General features: G+C 40.1%; 1 protein-coding gene across 1 annotated transcript in view; it reads left to right on the top strand.

The window, feature by feature from the left end:
• The window catches only part of UTP18 (UTP18, small subunit processome component), a gene marked incomplete at its 5' end in the record, with an annotated part of 22,908 nt that overhangs the window by 969 nt on the left and 4,967 nt on the right, over positions 1-16,972 (top strand). The window contains 10 exons of the mRNA XM_019515181.1: positions 1,614-1,741; positions 1,895-1,990; positions 2,960-3,024; positions 3,307-3,398; positions 5,477-5,602; positions 6,007-6,181; positions 7,823-7,923; positions 9,586-9,676; positions 11,721-11,844; positions 13,999-14,173. Coding sequence (XP_019370726.1) covers positions 1,614-1,741; positions 1,895-1,990; positions 2,960-3,024; positions 3,307-3,398; positions 5,477-5,602; positions 6,007-6,181; positions 7,823-7,923; positions 9,586-9,676; positions 11,721-11,844; positions 13,999-14,173 — 1,173 coding nt within the window. The remainder of the gene's footprint in view (positions 1-1,613; positions 1,742-1,894; positions 1,991-2,959; positions 3,025-3,306; positions 3,399-5,476; positions 5,603-6,006; positions 6,182-7,822; positions 7,924-9,585; positions 9,677-11,720; positions 11,845-13,998; positions 14,174-16,972) is intronic.

The raw sequence follows: 16,972 nt of genomic DNA, 5'->3' as shown, positions 1-16,972 counted from the left end.
GGGGCTCTGAGCAGCCCCTTGCAGGCTGGAACTCTGCTAGCCTGCAAGGGGAAAGCCACGGTTTCCCATGTTTTTCTCTCTCTGTTAAAGGAGAATCCATTTTTAAAGTTTGTTTGCAACCCTTTCATGTGTTCTTGTGGCCCACTTTTGGATCATGACCCATGGGTTGAGAAACGCTGATCTAGACTCTACGTAAGAGTAGATCATGTGCTGCACGGCCCCCCAGCCTTCCCAACCTGGGGGTGCACCAATAGAGAGGTTTTTGGGGCCAATACCGATGGCCGTTTTTTTTTTTTTTAAGGAAGTGTATTGGCTGATACCAATCCAATTTCTGATACAGCATGGAGAGCTGCATGCAGCTGGTAAATCTGTTGTGGTGGAAGGGGAGGGAGGAGGTGTGGGGGCCCAACCCGCAGCTGCAGCTCCAGAGGCTGCTCCAGAATTGTGCCATGGAGACAGATGCATGTGGTGCAGATCCCAGAGTAACTGGAATGGGCACCTTGTGGCTGTCAGCCGGGGGGGCGTGTAGGTCCCAGACTGGCCAGAGCAGGCACTATACATGCAGCGCCTGCCCTGACTTGACAACTCTGCATGCAGCGCCCACTGTAGCCAGTTTGGCACCTGCACTACATGCAGCGCCTGCAAGCACCATGTGCAGTGTAGGTCGCAGACCAGCGGGAGTGGGCACCATGTGTAGCACAGTTCTCAGTGGGGGTGCCACACGTGGTGCAGCCTGGCCAGGGTGTGTGCTCACCGGTCTGGGGTCTGTGCTGTGCACCCCCTGTTATAGTGCACTGCACACTGCCTGTTCTGGCTGCTGTGTGATCTGCGTGCACACAGCGCAGATCCCACACTGGGTGGAGTGGGCATTGAACCCAGGTTGCCAGGGGAAGGGAGGGGATTTGCAGGCCTGATTCCATCTTTGGACTGGCTCTGCACTACTCATTCAGTCTACAGAGCTGGATGAGTCTGACACCTCTGCTATAACTGCTTTGTAGACAGCCTTTTTTACCAGTGCGCTTTACCTATCATGAGTCTGTCTTCTAAACTTCCCCTTCTTTGGAAATGGTTTAGAGATGAATTGCGACAGGACCAACATTTGTTTTTTCTGTGCGTTTGTCTTTAGAGGAGATCCTGATTGTTTACACTTGCTCTCCTGAAAATTGTCTTCTCAGTTCACAGTTGTTAAATTTTGTTATTTTAGGATGTGGATACAGGTAGGCTTGGAGCTATTTCAAAAGGGAGTGCTTCAAAAGGATAGCAATTGTTACTTTCTAATTGTTATCTGTGAAGGACAGGCTGATACAATTGTAACACAACGGCTGATACAATTGTAACACAACGGCTGATACAATTGTAACACAACGGCTGATACAATTGTAACACAACGGCTGATACAATTGTAACACTGTTTCAACCCTTGCTGCTGCTTAGTAAAGCAGCACTGAAGTGGGAGTGGTCTTGCTACATTTCTGTTGTTCCTGACTTGTTCCTGCATAACAATTAGGAGGTAACAGCTCTTGCCTTTTGAAGTGTTCACCTCTTAAAATGACTCCAGGTATACAGGTGCCTGTACCCTTAGACGTATGTGTGTTTGTTTGTTTGTTTTTAAGCTTGATGGGGTAATCAGTGGAAATCTTCTGAAAGGAGACTCCAGTGATTCAGAAGATGAAGCGGAAGAGAATTTTCCTCTGTCTAAGAAACCAGCCTGGGTGGACGATGAAGATGAAATTAAAGAAAAGTAAGTTCAGTTCATAGCAACCAAAAAGGGGGCAGGAGAGGTGGGACTTTGATTATGTTCCTTTTTAACTGCCTATTTCTTGGAGGCATGCAGAGAACAAAGAGTCGTTAAACTTGCAGTTTTTTTTCACATCCTAAATATGGCTTTATCTAGGATTGATATGACGCATCGGTATCGGAAAGACATGATGAAGAGTGATGCAGAGAAGAGCCTTACCAAAGAAAATCTTCAAAGAAGACTTCAGGAACAGTAAGGTTTTTTCCTATACAAACAGATTTTGCTAATCATAAATCTTGCTGCTAATTTCAATAACAAGAATTGATTTAATAGCAGTATTAAAAATGCTTTCTTTTTTCCCTTTTGACAACACCTAAATACTCAGCATGTTGCAGTGGATTGTTACTTGTGCTTTTGGAGCAAGCAACCTTGATTTCTTTAGCATTACTCCTTGAAAGAGAGAATTTGTATATTTTCTTTTCATACCAAGGGGCCAGTTTCAAATTTGTGTAGATATTTTTTCATCAGTGCATTGGAACATAGTAGTTTTGTGCACAGTGATACAGTGGCGAGTAAGAAGGGAATGTAAATAAGGAGTTGCCCGAGGGAGGAAAACGGTAGCTGAGTAGAGATTTGACAGTTGCAATCAGTGCTGGGTCCGAAAAGGAGACAGTGAAGTGTGTTAATCAATACTATTAGGGAGGAGTATTAGTTTAAGGGAGAGAAACAATGTTTTGGTGAAGACACAAGTCGTAAGCCCAAACATACAGTTATGTGACTATAAGAAAAGGTTGCTGCCGCTAGAAATGTAAATACCTTTGTCTTTAAAGGCTTTCTGGAACACATGTGAACATAACCATGTAGGGAAAAGGTCACTTATTCAGTTTTGAAGTTACTTCTGTACCTAGACACTTAGTCTTTCTTTCCATGGTTAAGAAAACCAGCGTGCCCAAGAGTATTTTGTAGTTACAGCAGTTTGATCTTGGGCAATAGAAAGTGTATTTGGTGGGAGCAGACTAGAAAAGCCCTTTAAAAGAAGGAAAGGAAGGTTTATGGGTGTCGGGTAGGAGTGTGGAACTCTGTCAGGTAGAAGATTGTTGTTTTCTACAGTGGTGATTGAGAATGGGGGAGGAAATAATAACTTTCTGGAAAATGGGTTCTGGGCAATGTGTACGTATTATTCATTCTTTCCTAAAGAGGACTGTATTCAATCTTTTTAAGGTTTCAGAGAGCTATGGGAGGAGTGCCTTCGTGGGCCCAGAGAGGAAAGAAGAAAACCAAGAAAGGTATAAGCGATGATAATTAACATGGTCAATAAAGTATTCAGTGCTTTCAGTGTGTCTTACTTTGTGTTACTACTTAGAGCTTTATTTTTTGACTGCTACTCCCCACCCCTTAGAGCAAACTATGCAGAGTATGTTTTTAGCTTTGGCTTTCAAGGCATTTTTATTTATGACTGACTTCTGCCTCCTTCCTCCCTCCCCCAAAGCAAACATCTGACAATCTTTAATTTGTGAGTTGAGATACTGGAATAAACTGTGTATTGAAGAATCGGCTTCCTCTTTTAGATGACAGTGAGGATGAAGATGATGATGATCTTCTACACAAGACTGGCAACTTTGTGTCTATTTCAGAGTCTTTACCAAAAGGTATTTTGCAGGTAAATAACTACCCCGCTGCGCCCTCCCCCCTGGTGTTGATCTGGGTACACAGACTTCAAGATAGAAGAGTTGTGCTACTCAACTGGTTGGAAAGCAGTGTTTGCCAGTACCTGTTTGGATGCCTTGTTTATCGTAAGGTTTCCCAGACTTGAAAGCTTGTTTATTTTCCTTTTAGGGAACATGAAGTCAGTTGTGTTTTTATCATAACTGCCATATGATGAGAGAGACTTAACTGTCAGTTTCAATACCTGTAGCCCTGTCTGTACTCTAGAAACATTAGCATTAGGGCTGTGCAAAACTTTGGTCCCTGACTTGATTCGGCCCGATTTGGTGGCCAAATCTCTGAATCCAAATTGAATCAGAGGACCCTTTAATCTCTCCAGATTGAATCGGAACCCTCCAAATCAGTTTGGAAATATTTGCCGATTCAGACATAGACACAGCTTTAAATGTTTTTTCTGCATACCTCTAGGTAGCAGGCAGTTTGTGAGTGCTGCGATGCTGGGGCGCATGGAGTGTCCCACAGGGAGCTCCCCAGTGCGCAGTGTTTAAAAACATTTAAAGCTGTGTCTGTGGCCGAGTTGCTGATTCTCTGGATCAGCATCAAGTCTTTGATTTGGATTCAGCTGAATCAAATCAGGTACAGTGATCTGAATCAACAAATCAAATAACGGCCCCTGATTCAGGCCAAATCAGAATCCATTAGGGCCCATTTCACACACCCCTAATTAGTATAGAACTCGTAAATGCCAGGATCACCTGATATCTGTTGTACCAGCTGAAAGGAAAGATGCAGTTCACTTCTCAGAGCTATTGTCAGGTTTACTGCAAACTCTTTACTTGAGGCTTATTGAAACTTTGATAGCTTGTGCCAACTACATAAATTCAACTAAAGGATGGCCCCAGCCTCCAAGGGTTATGCAGGAAGGATAGCACTCTGAATTGTTCTCCAGAGTGGCGTGCATTACTACTTTACAGTGAGGTGGGGAGAAATATGAGAACTGCCATAATAGAATCATTGGAAATTAGGGTTGCCAAGGAACTTAGAAGGTCATCTAGTGCAACCCTCTTCTCAAAGCAGGACCATCCCCAACTAGATCATCCCAGCCAAATAGCTCAGACTTAAGATCTGTGTAGCTTAGTATCTTGTCTTGGTATAAGAAGTGGAGCATGCATAATGATCAAGCCTCTTGGTTACCAGCAGACAGGTTTGGGCTTGTTTCAGGTTATTTTATTGTGCTCTAGAATGGCAGGCATTGTTTTTAGTAGACTGGACAGGGAAGTAACTAGTTTGACAGTACAATGCAACACCTAGTAGTCTTACACAACAGCCTTACGTGAATGTGTAGCACAACAAAAGCTGTTGATGTGGGATTGATACTCTCTTTTTTGTGGGGGGGGGGCATTTCTTTTCAAGAGGCTTGTGTGGAAGTCATTTGCAGCTATTCTGTAGTGTTCATGCTCTTTACTGTCTAGAAAAATACAGCATATGCTTATTCTACTGGTGAGCGTTCAGATGATGGTCTGAATCTGGTAGTAATGCAGAACACTTACTGTGTGCCCTAAGTTTGAAATCACCTGCACCATCTTACAAACGGCCTGGGTCCTACTTATCTAAAGCACCGCCTCCTTGCTTATGCTTTATATGATCCCAAAGGTCATCTGCAAGTAGCCTCTTGTAACTACCATCTGCACTCCAAGTTCACCTAGTCATACATGTGAGAGGCTCCTTGGCTGTTACTCCTCAGCTGTGGAACTCCTTCCCCCTTGAGACCTGCCAGAGCCTGAGTCTGGCTATCTTTCAGAATTGGTATAAGACTGTATTTATTTATTTATTTATTTATTTATTTAGTCAGGGGCAGGCTTTTAGCAGGTGGGTTTGTTTCCAGGTGTTCTTAAGGACACTTTTTATTGTTTTATCTGATTTGATGGTAAGGTGCTCTGAGCCTTTTTAGGGGACAGTGGCATAAAGATCTTATTAAAGAAGATTGCCTCAATCTTGTATTGATCAGTTGAGGGTAGGAACACATGTATAGTGAACTGCAGCCTGTCTTGGCAACATTGTTTTGTGTTTTAGATGAAGAACTGTTTGAATGCCAATAATGAACGTCCTTCTGATGCCAAACTGACCACAGTGCAGTTTCATCCTTCAGCACAAGTTGTCTTGACTGCTGGACTAGATCAGTCTGTATCACTGTTCCAGGTGAGCGATTCCATTTTATAAAATGTGAAATGGACTTGAAAGTATCATACTCTCCTGAATGTAAAAAAAACTAGCTGAAAAGCCCAAGAGGGCATAAGGTAGAACTCTTCATCTGCCCCAGTAGGAATCATGGTTGACTGAGGTTCTTGGTCTTTCTTCCGGAACAGATTCCCACTTGTGATATGTTGCACCTTGACAGTATCTGAAATAGTAATACTTGCACACATGCCAGTGGGGTTTTCAATTTTGAAGTTTTCTCTGGGATGGGGTAAAATGACTTCTGTTAACAGTGGGAACTGATTTATCTACTATTATTCTTTCTTTTTGTACTTGTACCTGGAACTATCTGGTGGTCGCATCAGAAATAACTTTCTATTTTTTTTTCCTTTCTCCCTCCCTTGAAGGTGGATGGTAAAACTAATCCAAAGATACAGAGCATCCATTTGGAAAGCTTTCCAGTGCATAAGGCTTGTTTCAGTGCTGATGGAGTGCGGGTCATAGCCACAAGTATACGCAATAAAATGTTTTATGTGTATGACATGATGGGTGGGAATATTATTCCAGTAAACCAAATAAGAGGTGAGCATTAATAAAAATGTCAGTATCACTTCTAATGTCCCCAGTATGAGTGTGAATCTATTTGGTGTATGTGGTGTTTGCTAAAAGTTTTCTAGTGTATTAACCAGGTTTTCTTAATGGAATAAAACAACACATTTTTGGTAACTCGTGGTGTTCTGTGTGGCTCTGCCTAATGCATATATATGGAGGCTATACTGTGTAATCAGCTGAAGGGATAATAACTTTTTTTAGTGCAGTAGCCCCCAACCAAGTAATTATGCCTCCAATTTGAACAACTTTTTATCTAATTAACAAGACTGTTTTAAATATTTTCATGAAGATGCATTATGTGCCTTTTATTTAGGACTTGATGATTAACTATATGTAGTGCTGAGATGGCAGACCTTTTGAAAAGCAAGTTAATATTAGCTATTGTAATCTATAGCCAATTCTGTATATATAATGTGTAACAGTATATACACATCTAGTGCTATAGCAATCGACTTGTCCCCATGTAGTAGTAACATGGGTGTCAATAGTATAGACCATGCAAGAAGCATCTTTTGCTACGTAACTTGAGAAGGCTTTAAAAATTTAAAAAGTCAGTTTTTCTGTACTTTCCCATTCCAGTGCACCCTCCTGCCCACTTATAAACTTAGGCCTTGATACTGTGTGAAACCTATCAAAATACAGGACAGCTCTGTTGTAACAAATTCACATGGAACCAGACAGAAACCTCATGGAAATGTTATTCCATTTTAATGCAGCAAACTATTCAACAAATCCAAAACATCAGGAGGCAGTTACAAAAAGTGGAGGATTTCTATAAGCGGGGTTTATTATAATTAAGCTGTTCTGAATGTAAGGCCGAGTCGGCTAAATCCCACTGAGAATAAGGACTGTGCATCTTCATGTCAGTCATGAGTTGTGTAGTATCTTGGAATTCGGATCTCTTTAGCATAGGAAAATAATTGCTTAGTATAAACTTGGCAAATGTTTTGTTTCAGTCTTGTGTCGTTTCATGAACTTGACTCGTAAAGCTTGTGACCTACAGGCATGTTGACAAGTAAGACCTAAGTATTGGATAACAGCATTGGCTATTATGCCCCAACAGTCTCTTGCACTTCTTCAGTCTAGTACAGTTTAAACCCTCATTTGTCTCAAGTTTTGAAGTTCTGTACTGGATAGTAAGCAAGCCCAGTTTGTTAATGACTAGCAGTGTTCTCCTCTGTCTTAAGTCCTGGATCTAAACAGTCACAGCTGTCTCTTTCTTCAGGTATTTGGTGGTCTGTCAGTTGTCCAAATGTAAGCATTGTCTTTAGTTCTAAGTATACAGGTACAGGGATCATAAAATAATACCTACATGATGGATATGCTGACTGTAACTAGTAACTATTGCTGCCATTGTAACTAGTGCTGTATGCTGCCATACATGATGTAGATGCAGCCTGTTAACTTAGGTTTGGGGTTTGGCGTGTTGCAGATTTGGTTCAGCAGCTCTCTAAAACATTTTGGGTGGCAAAATTCTTTGTAGTGCTTATCATAATGGTTGCATAAGTAAGATGGTATTAACTGCTACAATTTAAACCATAAGTTTTATGTAAATGTTTTGAATAGTGCAAACATTATTTTGAAAGCAATTGCTTTTTTTTTTTCTTTAAGGTATGCAGGAAAGATTTGTCAAAGACTTTGAGGTATCTCCAGATGGGTCATTCCTTCTTTTTACCGGGACCTCAGGTTATATTCACTTGCTGTCAATGAAGGTAATGTCTTCATATTTGTCCATAATAGGGCTTCAGTCCCAGGGGGTTGTGTTATCGTGTCAAGAAGTCATGACCATCTAGCTCTTCTCATAATAGTGTGGTTGTGGGCAGGGGGTCTCTCCTTGGTAGGGGAGAGGCTGAAAAATGTGACTTCAAGCATCTTTAACTTTCAGAAGCCTTTTGCTTTTGCATCTGCTTATGCTGAATTTGAACCTCTCTTTTTTTTTAATTCCTTTCTGAAGCTGTAACTTTTTCTTTTTTAAAGAAAAGGGTCCCAGATAGCACTGTGTGGGGAGAGGGGGTTGGTTTGGGTTTTTTTTGTTCATTTAGTAGTGTTTAAGGCTGGTAGTGAAACTAGTTTAGCTTATCTGATTCATAACGAATAGAGAAAATTCTCATCTTGGTACATGTCCCATCAATATGATTGTGGTAGAAAGCTTGAGTCTAGTTCCTAACTGTGGGGTGGGGAGAAGTAGTAGCACAGAAGCTAACCACTCTGTTCAACACTTATTGGCTGTCATAGTCAGTGGAGGTATTGCCCAGGTTGGGAGGTAATGGAGACTGAGCTATGCTTATTGCACTAACGTGCCTGATGTACTTCAGAATTGTGCAGGAGAACTGAACAAAGCATTAATCAAAGTAGATTCTAGGTGACTGTTCTCATGCCAGATCTTGAGTTAATTTTTTAAAGAACCATACTTCTGGAGGATGGGAGGGGACAAAAGTAATGTGTAACCTACAGTGTTCATCAGAGGAGTGCCAATGAGCTATTTCAGTATCTTATGCATTTGAATGTCATGCAAAATTGTCATGGCACTTTTTCACTTCAGATGTAAAGCATCCCCTTTAATATTAGATATTAAGCCACAAATTTCATATTTGCAGCCAACCTGAAAGAGATGAAGGCAGTGAAATCCCCTGTCAAATGAAGTTGAAAATAACAAGTAGACATGCTTGGGTTTAAATGTTTGAATATTTCTTAAAACATTAATACACGACTACCTCATTTTTATAGTCTTATTAAACTGAAAATATGTCCACTTTTTGTAGACGTCCTCTTTGTTCTTGAATGTCTAACAACCCTTTCTCGGCTTATTACTATGTCCTCTTTTAAAAGCAAATTTTGGAAGAAATAGCAGCTGAAAATCAGTGCCTTGATCAAAACTTAAGTAAAAGTGATTGCGGTTTGCCCGTTTTAGGGGAGAAGTGTTTTTGGAGGTACGAGAAACTTTTTTATTCAGAGAGAATGCATGATAGGCAGCAGTACCAGTAATGTTCTAATATGGGTATTGTAGCCTACGTGTAGAAAGCCAAGTCTGTTTGCAAAAATGTGGGTAGATCGTGAGATGAGGATGTGCTTTAGTTGGAGGCTGTTTAACCACCTGCAGCCCCAATCCTGCAACTCTACCTGCCCTTGTTCACCAAGAGGAGTAACAGGAGGATGTAAGCCCTAATGTGAATTTGATGTCCAGCTGGATGCATCAGAAACGTGATGTACTTAATAACACTTTTAGAAAAGCTATGTGTCTATTGGAAAAGGGGAAAGGAGTCTTCTAGCAGTAGAACAGCAACACATTTGTGTTCCAGAAGTCATGCAGATCTGAGTCATCCTTGCTCTACTGAACACTCATTCTTCATTTAAGTATTACTCTTCACTCCTAGACAATGGAACTGATTGGCAGTATGAAGATAAATGGAAAAGCTGTTGCATCAAACTTCACTCCTGATAGCAGCAAAATTTATACAAATTCTGGTAAGCTATTCATGCTTCTTTCAGCATCATATTTTATGCTTAATAACACTACAATTGATGGGCATTTTATCTTTTTTTGATAAGTGCCCATTTGAAAAAGCCCTTTTATGTAAGCATTTTTAAAACACAATTACAAATATACACTTTTTGCGCAGATTCTAATTTGCTGGTTCTAATTTTTCTTTGCATTTGCATTGCTTGCTTTTGCCAACTATTAGGAAAAATATCAAGGAAGTTTAAGAGGAGGTGTTGAATGGCATATATAACGGTACAGCACAGTAGTTAAGATGCTTAACAGCCATGTGCTACTTCTAGATTTATAGAGTAAAAATTTTAGTTTCCCCAAAATGGCACCATAAAAAGTGCACAGCACCAGCTTCCTGCTTGGATCATGTGCTCTGAACCACAATGCCTTGCTGTCCTGAATTGTTACCTCTGTATACAAACTGTAGATTACTACCAGAACTTTTTTCAGTGAACTATTGGTTAGTGGCCATTCACAAGGGAAAAAAATCCTGCCATATAAAACACATTTAAAAACATGATTTCAACAAAGCTTTCAATGCTTCACCTTTTTGCTAGAAGTTCTGAATAGTGCAGGTATGTTCAACAGTTCCCTTTTTGTTTAGAATAACTCTTAGCTGCTCATTATTTTAGCTGATCCTTTCCTGCGTTCCATTTACCATGGAGTCCTTAAGTGTAGTCTGACATTGTGTTGCTATTGGTAACCTTGGATTAGAAAGCAAAACAAATAGTTTGTTATATATGTGAGACTGACATCTCAGCAAGATGCTAATCTTCCACAAAAGTGGAATCAACTATGGATAGCCTGAGGGAGTTGCTGAAAGCAGTAGTACTAAAAGTCTCATGTGGCGGTATTTCAACTTTCTGTAGTGCAGAGGTACCTAAACCTTTTCTTATTGTGTACCCCTTCCAGATTTATCAGTTGCCTGCGTGCCCCTACCAGCATACCTCTTATATTTTAACATCTTAAATGCCAATTATTATTATAATGAATATTAAATCTGCCATTGCAAAACTTCTTCTACCTGCCCAGAGATGTCTTGTATACCTCGAGGGGTACATGTACCGCAATTTGAACCCCTGCTGTAGTGCTTTCATGCCAGGCAGAAGGCCTGTGAGAAGCAGCTAGTATTTGCTTTGCATTTGGATTTGGCAAATTTGGAGGACAGCGATTTTTGATTTGGTGATTCAGATCGCTGCCCTGAATGGATTCAGCCAAATCTCTGAATTGAACAGGCCCCTCATCCCCTACCCACTCTCCCAGCCCTGTTGATGGCTGCCTCACCTGGCCCCAGTGACCTGGCGCTTAAAAAATCTCTGAATCGAACCAGCAACTGAAGCTTCACACAGTCCTACTAGCCAGCTTCAGATTGAGAAGAGTATTAAATTTGAACATTGTAGCTGTACTATAGAATTTTGAGGTAGCTTGAAACCTATCTTGCGTTCAGGTACATAGAGACACTACGTGGAGTACAGCTATCTTAAGCAACGTCTTCAAGGGCAGAATTCTTACTGGGATTCAATACTGGGTGTGACATAGCAAAAATTGTATTACTGTTAAAAAGAATATAAAGACAGTAATGGATATTTTCTTCAAAGGCTCCTCTTCGTGTGACTGTTCTCCATGGAACAGAGTAGACAGTGTTAATCAGGTTAAAGCTGAAGCCACTTATGCTTCATTTCTATAGCTACAGAGTTGCACAAGTATAACAGTTGCATGTCAACAGCCTCTTTCCCTATTAACACACAACTTGTCATTATCTTTTTATTTTGTTTCTTCTGTCACTGGCTTAACATACAATTGTTTAAGCATGACAAGTGAAAGTTGAATTTAGCATTTAATATCTTGTTCTGCTGTTTTGGCAGACTTGCAAAGCACATGTTTGATACCCATGGTTCAAAATGTGTTAATAAAAATAAAGTGAATGTTAACTCTCATTCAAATCCTTTTCCTAATCTGCTGATTTGCTAATAGTCTTAGTACAATAACCAACCATTTGTTTCCTCCGTCGTTCTTCAGATGAAGGTGAAGTTTTCATTTGGGATGTAAAAAGCAGGCGATGTATAAATAAGTTCACTGATGAAGGCTGTTTGCATGGAAGATGTCTTGCTCTATCAAAAAATGGCCAATATGTGGCATGTGGGTAAGTGACAGTATGCCATATTCTCTCACTTTGGAGCCCTTGGGTAAATTTTTTAACATTTGCAACAAATAAGGAACTAGTGGCTAGGAGTTAATTTTTGGTGAAGAGGTATATGGACTAGGAGTCCTATTCCATTAAACACCTAGCCATTGTGCTCCATGGCTATTCACATAATACTGTGTTGGCTAAACACCAGTAACACATGTACTAGTACATATTTTTACTAGCTCAGTTTCTATTAACATGGTGTTAACTACTCCATCTGTTTAAAAGGCAGACCTGAATCTGTGACTCATTCATTAATACTATATTTACCCAAATCCAAGATGAGGTGTCTTTCCCCAGTCACTGTGGGGAAGAGGGAAACCCAATCTTAAATGCAAGTACCAGCTCAGCCTGGGGCAAGGGGAGGGGAGATCCTGGCCCTTCACCCCACTTCTGCTGCTTTCCCCGCCATGCTGGTTGTTGGAATGGAAGATAAAAACTTAAGACGGCCCACCAATAAAAAGATTCTTTCCATGAAAATATAACCAGTTTTATAACTTGCAGTGTGTAGGATCCAATTATTAGGAGTTGTCTTAAATGCAAAGTCGTCTTGGATTCAGGTAAAATATAGTAAATATTTACTTTTTCCCCCTTAGTCACTTCCCAGCTCCCTGTTTCTTACAGTTGCTATTGCTGTTGTGTATTGTCTTAAATACCAGTTTTTATGTTGGAGAAACCTGAAAAAAATCCTATATAAAAATGGTTATCTGCTACAGAAACAATTGAAAAAAACCTGACTTTTAAACATGTTTAGGTGGGGATCTCTGTTGGTTGGTACAGCTTGTACAGGTAGTGCTGTTGCTGCTTGTCTAGTTGGATTACTCTGACATTTTATGCAGATGGGGTGCAGAACGCTCTGTGAAAAACTTCTTTTAAAATAATTTGAAAAATAACATTTCAGATTTGAGTTTCTTCTAGCTCTGTGAATGAATGTTTATTTCAGTGTTCAACTTGTCAGTCTAAAGTCCTGTTTTGCATCATCTGAAACCCATTTCTTCACTTGGAAGCTTAGTTTATTCTTGAAAACGTACTTTTTAAATTTAGTTTTTAGAGAAACCAACTTTCTCACTCAGGGTGAAAATGTCATATATGTTTGTTCCTAAAATCAAATGCATCATTTAGTTTGTCATCTTTTGTGCGATACTGTCTTTTGAACCTGCAACATAAAATAGAGATTTTGATGAACTGTAACTATTTGTCCTTGTGTCTAGTTATAGTAGAGTGCACTCTACTTAATATAGTACTCTAGAAAAGTTACTTTTAACTTTTTTATAGCTTTAAAGAAATGGGCTTAAATTTAAGACCAGACAGAATGAAAAAAAATGCAGCTATAATTCCATTTTTACTGGTTGTTATATCCCTCAGTTAGTTAGTTAGTTAGTTAGTTAGTTGTTTATTCATTCACTACTTTGGGCAGGAAAGAGCATTAAGAATTGACAAGTAAAGCTGCATTTCTTTAAATTGAACAAACTTGATTTATGGTACTTATGAAAGCATTTGGAGTGGGATATGATTGTTTACTTATAGCCCATTTTAGTCCAAGTCATATTTTAGAGACAACTACTGATGCTTGACCTTGGTCTGAATCCTCTTGATGAAGCCGGAAGAGCCATTCTCTTGTTGCAGATGCACTTCACCTGAAGTGACCTTGTCTGAGGCAGTGATTGATAGGTGCCAAAACCCTCTAGAATTATATTATCTAATCTTCAAGATGAATAACACTACACAACTAATTTTTTAAAATTCAGATGTGAAGCAGCAGAAGTATATTCAGCATAAAGTGATGAGTGTTTTTTTGTTTGTTTTTAACATGACGTTTTAACCTGGGGGAAAAATTAGACCATGCAAGCAGTGTCCCTCCAAAAGGAAATCTGGCCTGCTCTGAAGACTGGTGGGCGAACCAGGGAACTACCAGAGCTGATTAGCTTAAGCTGTAGAGACTTATGTTAAGAAGTCAGTCATCCGTAATGTTCTAATATGGTTTTTAAATTGTGTACATGCATACACTAGACAGGCGATGATAGTTTAACTTGCAGAGATGCCATGTGAAAGATGAATCACTCTTCTGTACGTTTTTTGAATAAACTTTGTCTTTTTTTTTTTTCTTAGCTCCAGTTCTGGTGTTGTGAATGTGTATACCAGCGACACTTGCCTCCAGGAAGCCAATCCTAAACCAGTCAAAGCTATAATGAACTTAGTTACAGCTGCTACCTCTCTGGTGTTCAACTCCACCACAGAAATTTTGGCAGTGGCCTCCAATAAAGCAGATGATGCTGTCAAACTGGTATGTTGAGTTTTTTTTGGGGGGGGCAGGGGGGAAGAGTATATTTTTACCCAAACTTGGGAAGGGGCAGAATGAGGAAAAGAACCTTTTGTTAGCTGGAATGGTGTTGGATACGTGGATACTACTGTTCTTACAAGTTTAGTGTTGGAAAAATAAAATAGTCTGATGCACTGTATAAAGTAGTAACTTGAAAACTGGAGCTGAGATGTCCAGCTAACAGTTGGACTAATTCTGGTGCCTGTAGGAAAGCCCTTCCTTCCACCCTTTTTAAAAAGACCTCCTGACACATTCTGTTGGAACAGCAGCAGGGTGCATAGGGTGTAGGTGTAATTCAGATTGTCACTGGCACTTTGACAGCTTTTGACAACAGCAGCCACTTTACTGTGGGTTTCCTACATTGGCTCCCTGAGGAAGTTGGTACTTGCCTTGCCAGCTACCTAGGTAGTAGTGGAGATGTCTAGCAATTAGTTGGAGAATGATGAGACTGGGGCCCCTTCTACATGGTGCATCTATTGTACAATTGACAGATTAATTGCGCAATTAAACCAAAACCAGCTACATGTGCAGAGTACTGCCTATCATACCATAAAAAGTTGCAACCAGCTATAAAGCTAGACCTCGAAAATGTATAGTAACTTTATAGCTGTAATTTGTACATATAGCAGGGTCTTTCCTGTGGCTGGGAGCCATGTCAGCTGACTGGACTCCCAGCCACAGGGGTGAACCGTGAACAGCTGGTGCTGGGAGTCCTGCAGTTGAAGATCTCATTTAACTCCCATTTCTGAGTAATTCAGGAGTAACTAGCGATTAAGTGGAAGGCAAAGAAACATGGCTTCTACATGTTGCCTTTGCATTCCCATCATTTTCTTACCTTTTGGGGGCTGCTGAACTGAAGTCTTGAGCTCCTTAGTGCAGCTCCTATTTGGCATAAAGGCTTCTTCTAGGCTGCTATTGTCCATTTATGCAAATAAGAGGCTAACAGTAACATGCCCATAACTGAATTAATCCCAGAGGGTGTTGAAATGGTTGTCTACCCAAATCTTGGAAGATGCAACTTGGGTACTCTTAGTGTAACAGATAACGCAACACAAGTAGACAAAAGCCAAACATAGGTAAGACTATGATTGATATTACGTAGACTTCTACTGTGCTAGCAGTCAAATCGTATTACTAAGTGGTTCTAAATCTGTCACTTTTCTGATGAAAAGAAACCAAATATAAAATTATTAGAAATTTTCAGTGGAAGAAAACTTGAAACTAGCTCACTGCTCACAATCTAGGAGATAATTTTAAATGAGTGAATCAGTTCTGTTTTAACCTAACAAAGTTAGGAACATAAATCCACAGGAGTAAAAGACAGACTAAGAACACACACAACTCAAATATACCTCTGTCCCAATGTTGCATTAAGCACGTTGTAGAAGTGTTAGCCTTGCCTGCCTCCCACATCATCATCTGTAGTTTTAACGGGACAAGTTAGTCCATCTTAATGCCTTTTCAAGTGCAGTAAGGATTCAGTTCTTTATTTAGGACAAGTCAAATGAGATCCTGATTCAGGGTTCTCTACGTTTTCTTAGGAATAGTTTTTGGTGCAAAATGTTCCATTTAAAAATATTTCAGGATATGATATATTGCATCTCTTAGTTGCATCTGCCAAGCTTTGCTCTACTTGATTTTTAACTTTCCTGTAATAGATGTTGTTTTATCTCTTCCTATTCCTGCTTTCTACAATGTATACATATAATTTTTTTTCAATTCTTGCATGCCTGTCTCTCCCTTCCCCACTTCTGCAAAACATCTCAACTTTTTTCTCTCTTCTATCCCACCCATTCTACCACTTAACTGCTAGATAATGAAACTAAAAGGAGATGCCGGTTATACAGGCAAAAACTGCAGAGAGAGTGATTGGTTAGCAGACATCAAACTTCCCCCTTGCTGTTGAAAGGTGGAAATAATTATTTCCTCCTAATTAAGAACCTTAGTTATGTTGGTGGGTCTTGTCTGAGCCTCCAGTCCTCTCAGTTAACTGCCTTCATTGTTGGTCACGAATGCCAAAGTTACTATAGAATTAAATTGACCTGATTTCTTGGGGGTTTTGCTGTAGCCCATGGTGTCTTCAGCATAAGCAACAACAAAACCTGACTTATTTTTTTTTTTATTATTTTTTTTTTTTTTGCTTCAGTTCAGCAAGGTTTTGAATAGGGGAATGGGCACTGGAGTGAACTGCCAGCTGTTGAGACAGCATAGTACAGAAGCTTGCTCAAGTTTGAGAATATGCACTGTTTCTAATTTTACACGACTGAAGAGAAACGCAGCTTTCAATCTTGGATTCTGCACAGACTTGTGGCACTTGCCAGTGATGCTGTCCATATACCATAGAGGAGTGGCTTTTTGATGTGTTGCTGAACAGTTAATTATTTGGTTTTCATTTTAATGGTGCCTTTTTGTTATGATTGACTCAAATGAACTATTTAAGCTTTCATGCCTTTAAAAATGGTGTAGATCTTGGAGTTGTTCAGAGTTCAGTAATAAACTGGACTCAGGCGTCCAAGGAGAGTGGTCGCTCCTTAAGGAGACAATCCTCCAAGCCCAAAGGAAGGTAATCCCAACGAGGATCAAAGGAAGCAGGAGAGCACACAAGCCTCCATGGCTCACCAAAAGCATCCGGGAATGTCTCCTTGCTAAAAAGGAGGCTTACACCCAATGGAAAGGGGTCATCACCAGGGAGGACTATTCTGCAGTTGCTCGGGGATGTAGGGGGGTAGTTAGGAAGGCCAAGGCAGAGATGGAACTGGGACT

Source organism: Gavialis gangeticus, unplaced genomic scaffold (genome assembly GCF_001723915.1).
Source record: "Gavialis gangeticus isolate Ggan-Ray unplaced genomic scaffold, GavGan_comp1, whole genome shotgun sequence".
NCBI lineage: Eukaryota > Metazoa > Chordata > Crocodylia > Gavialidae > Gavialis > Gavialis gangeticus.
This window is presented reverse-complemented; position numbering and strand designations above follow the sequence as displayed.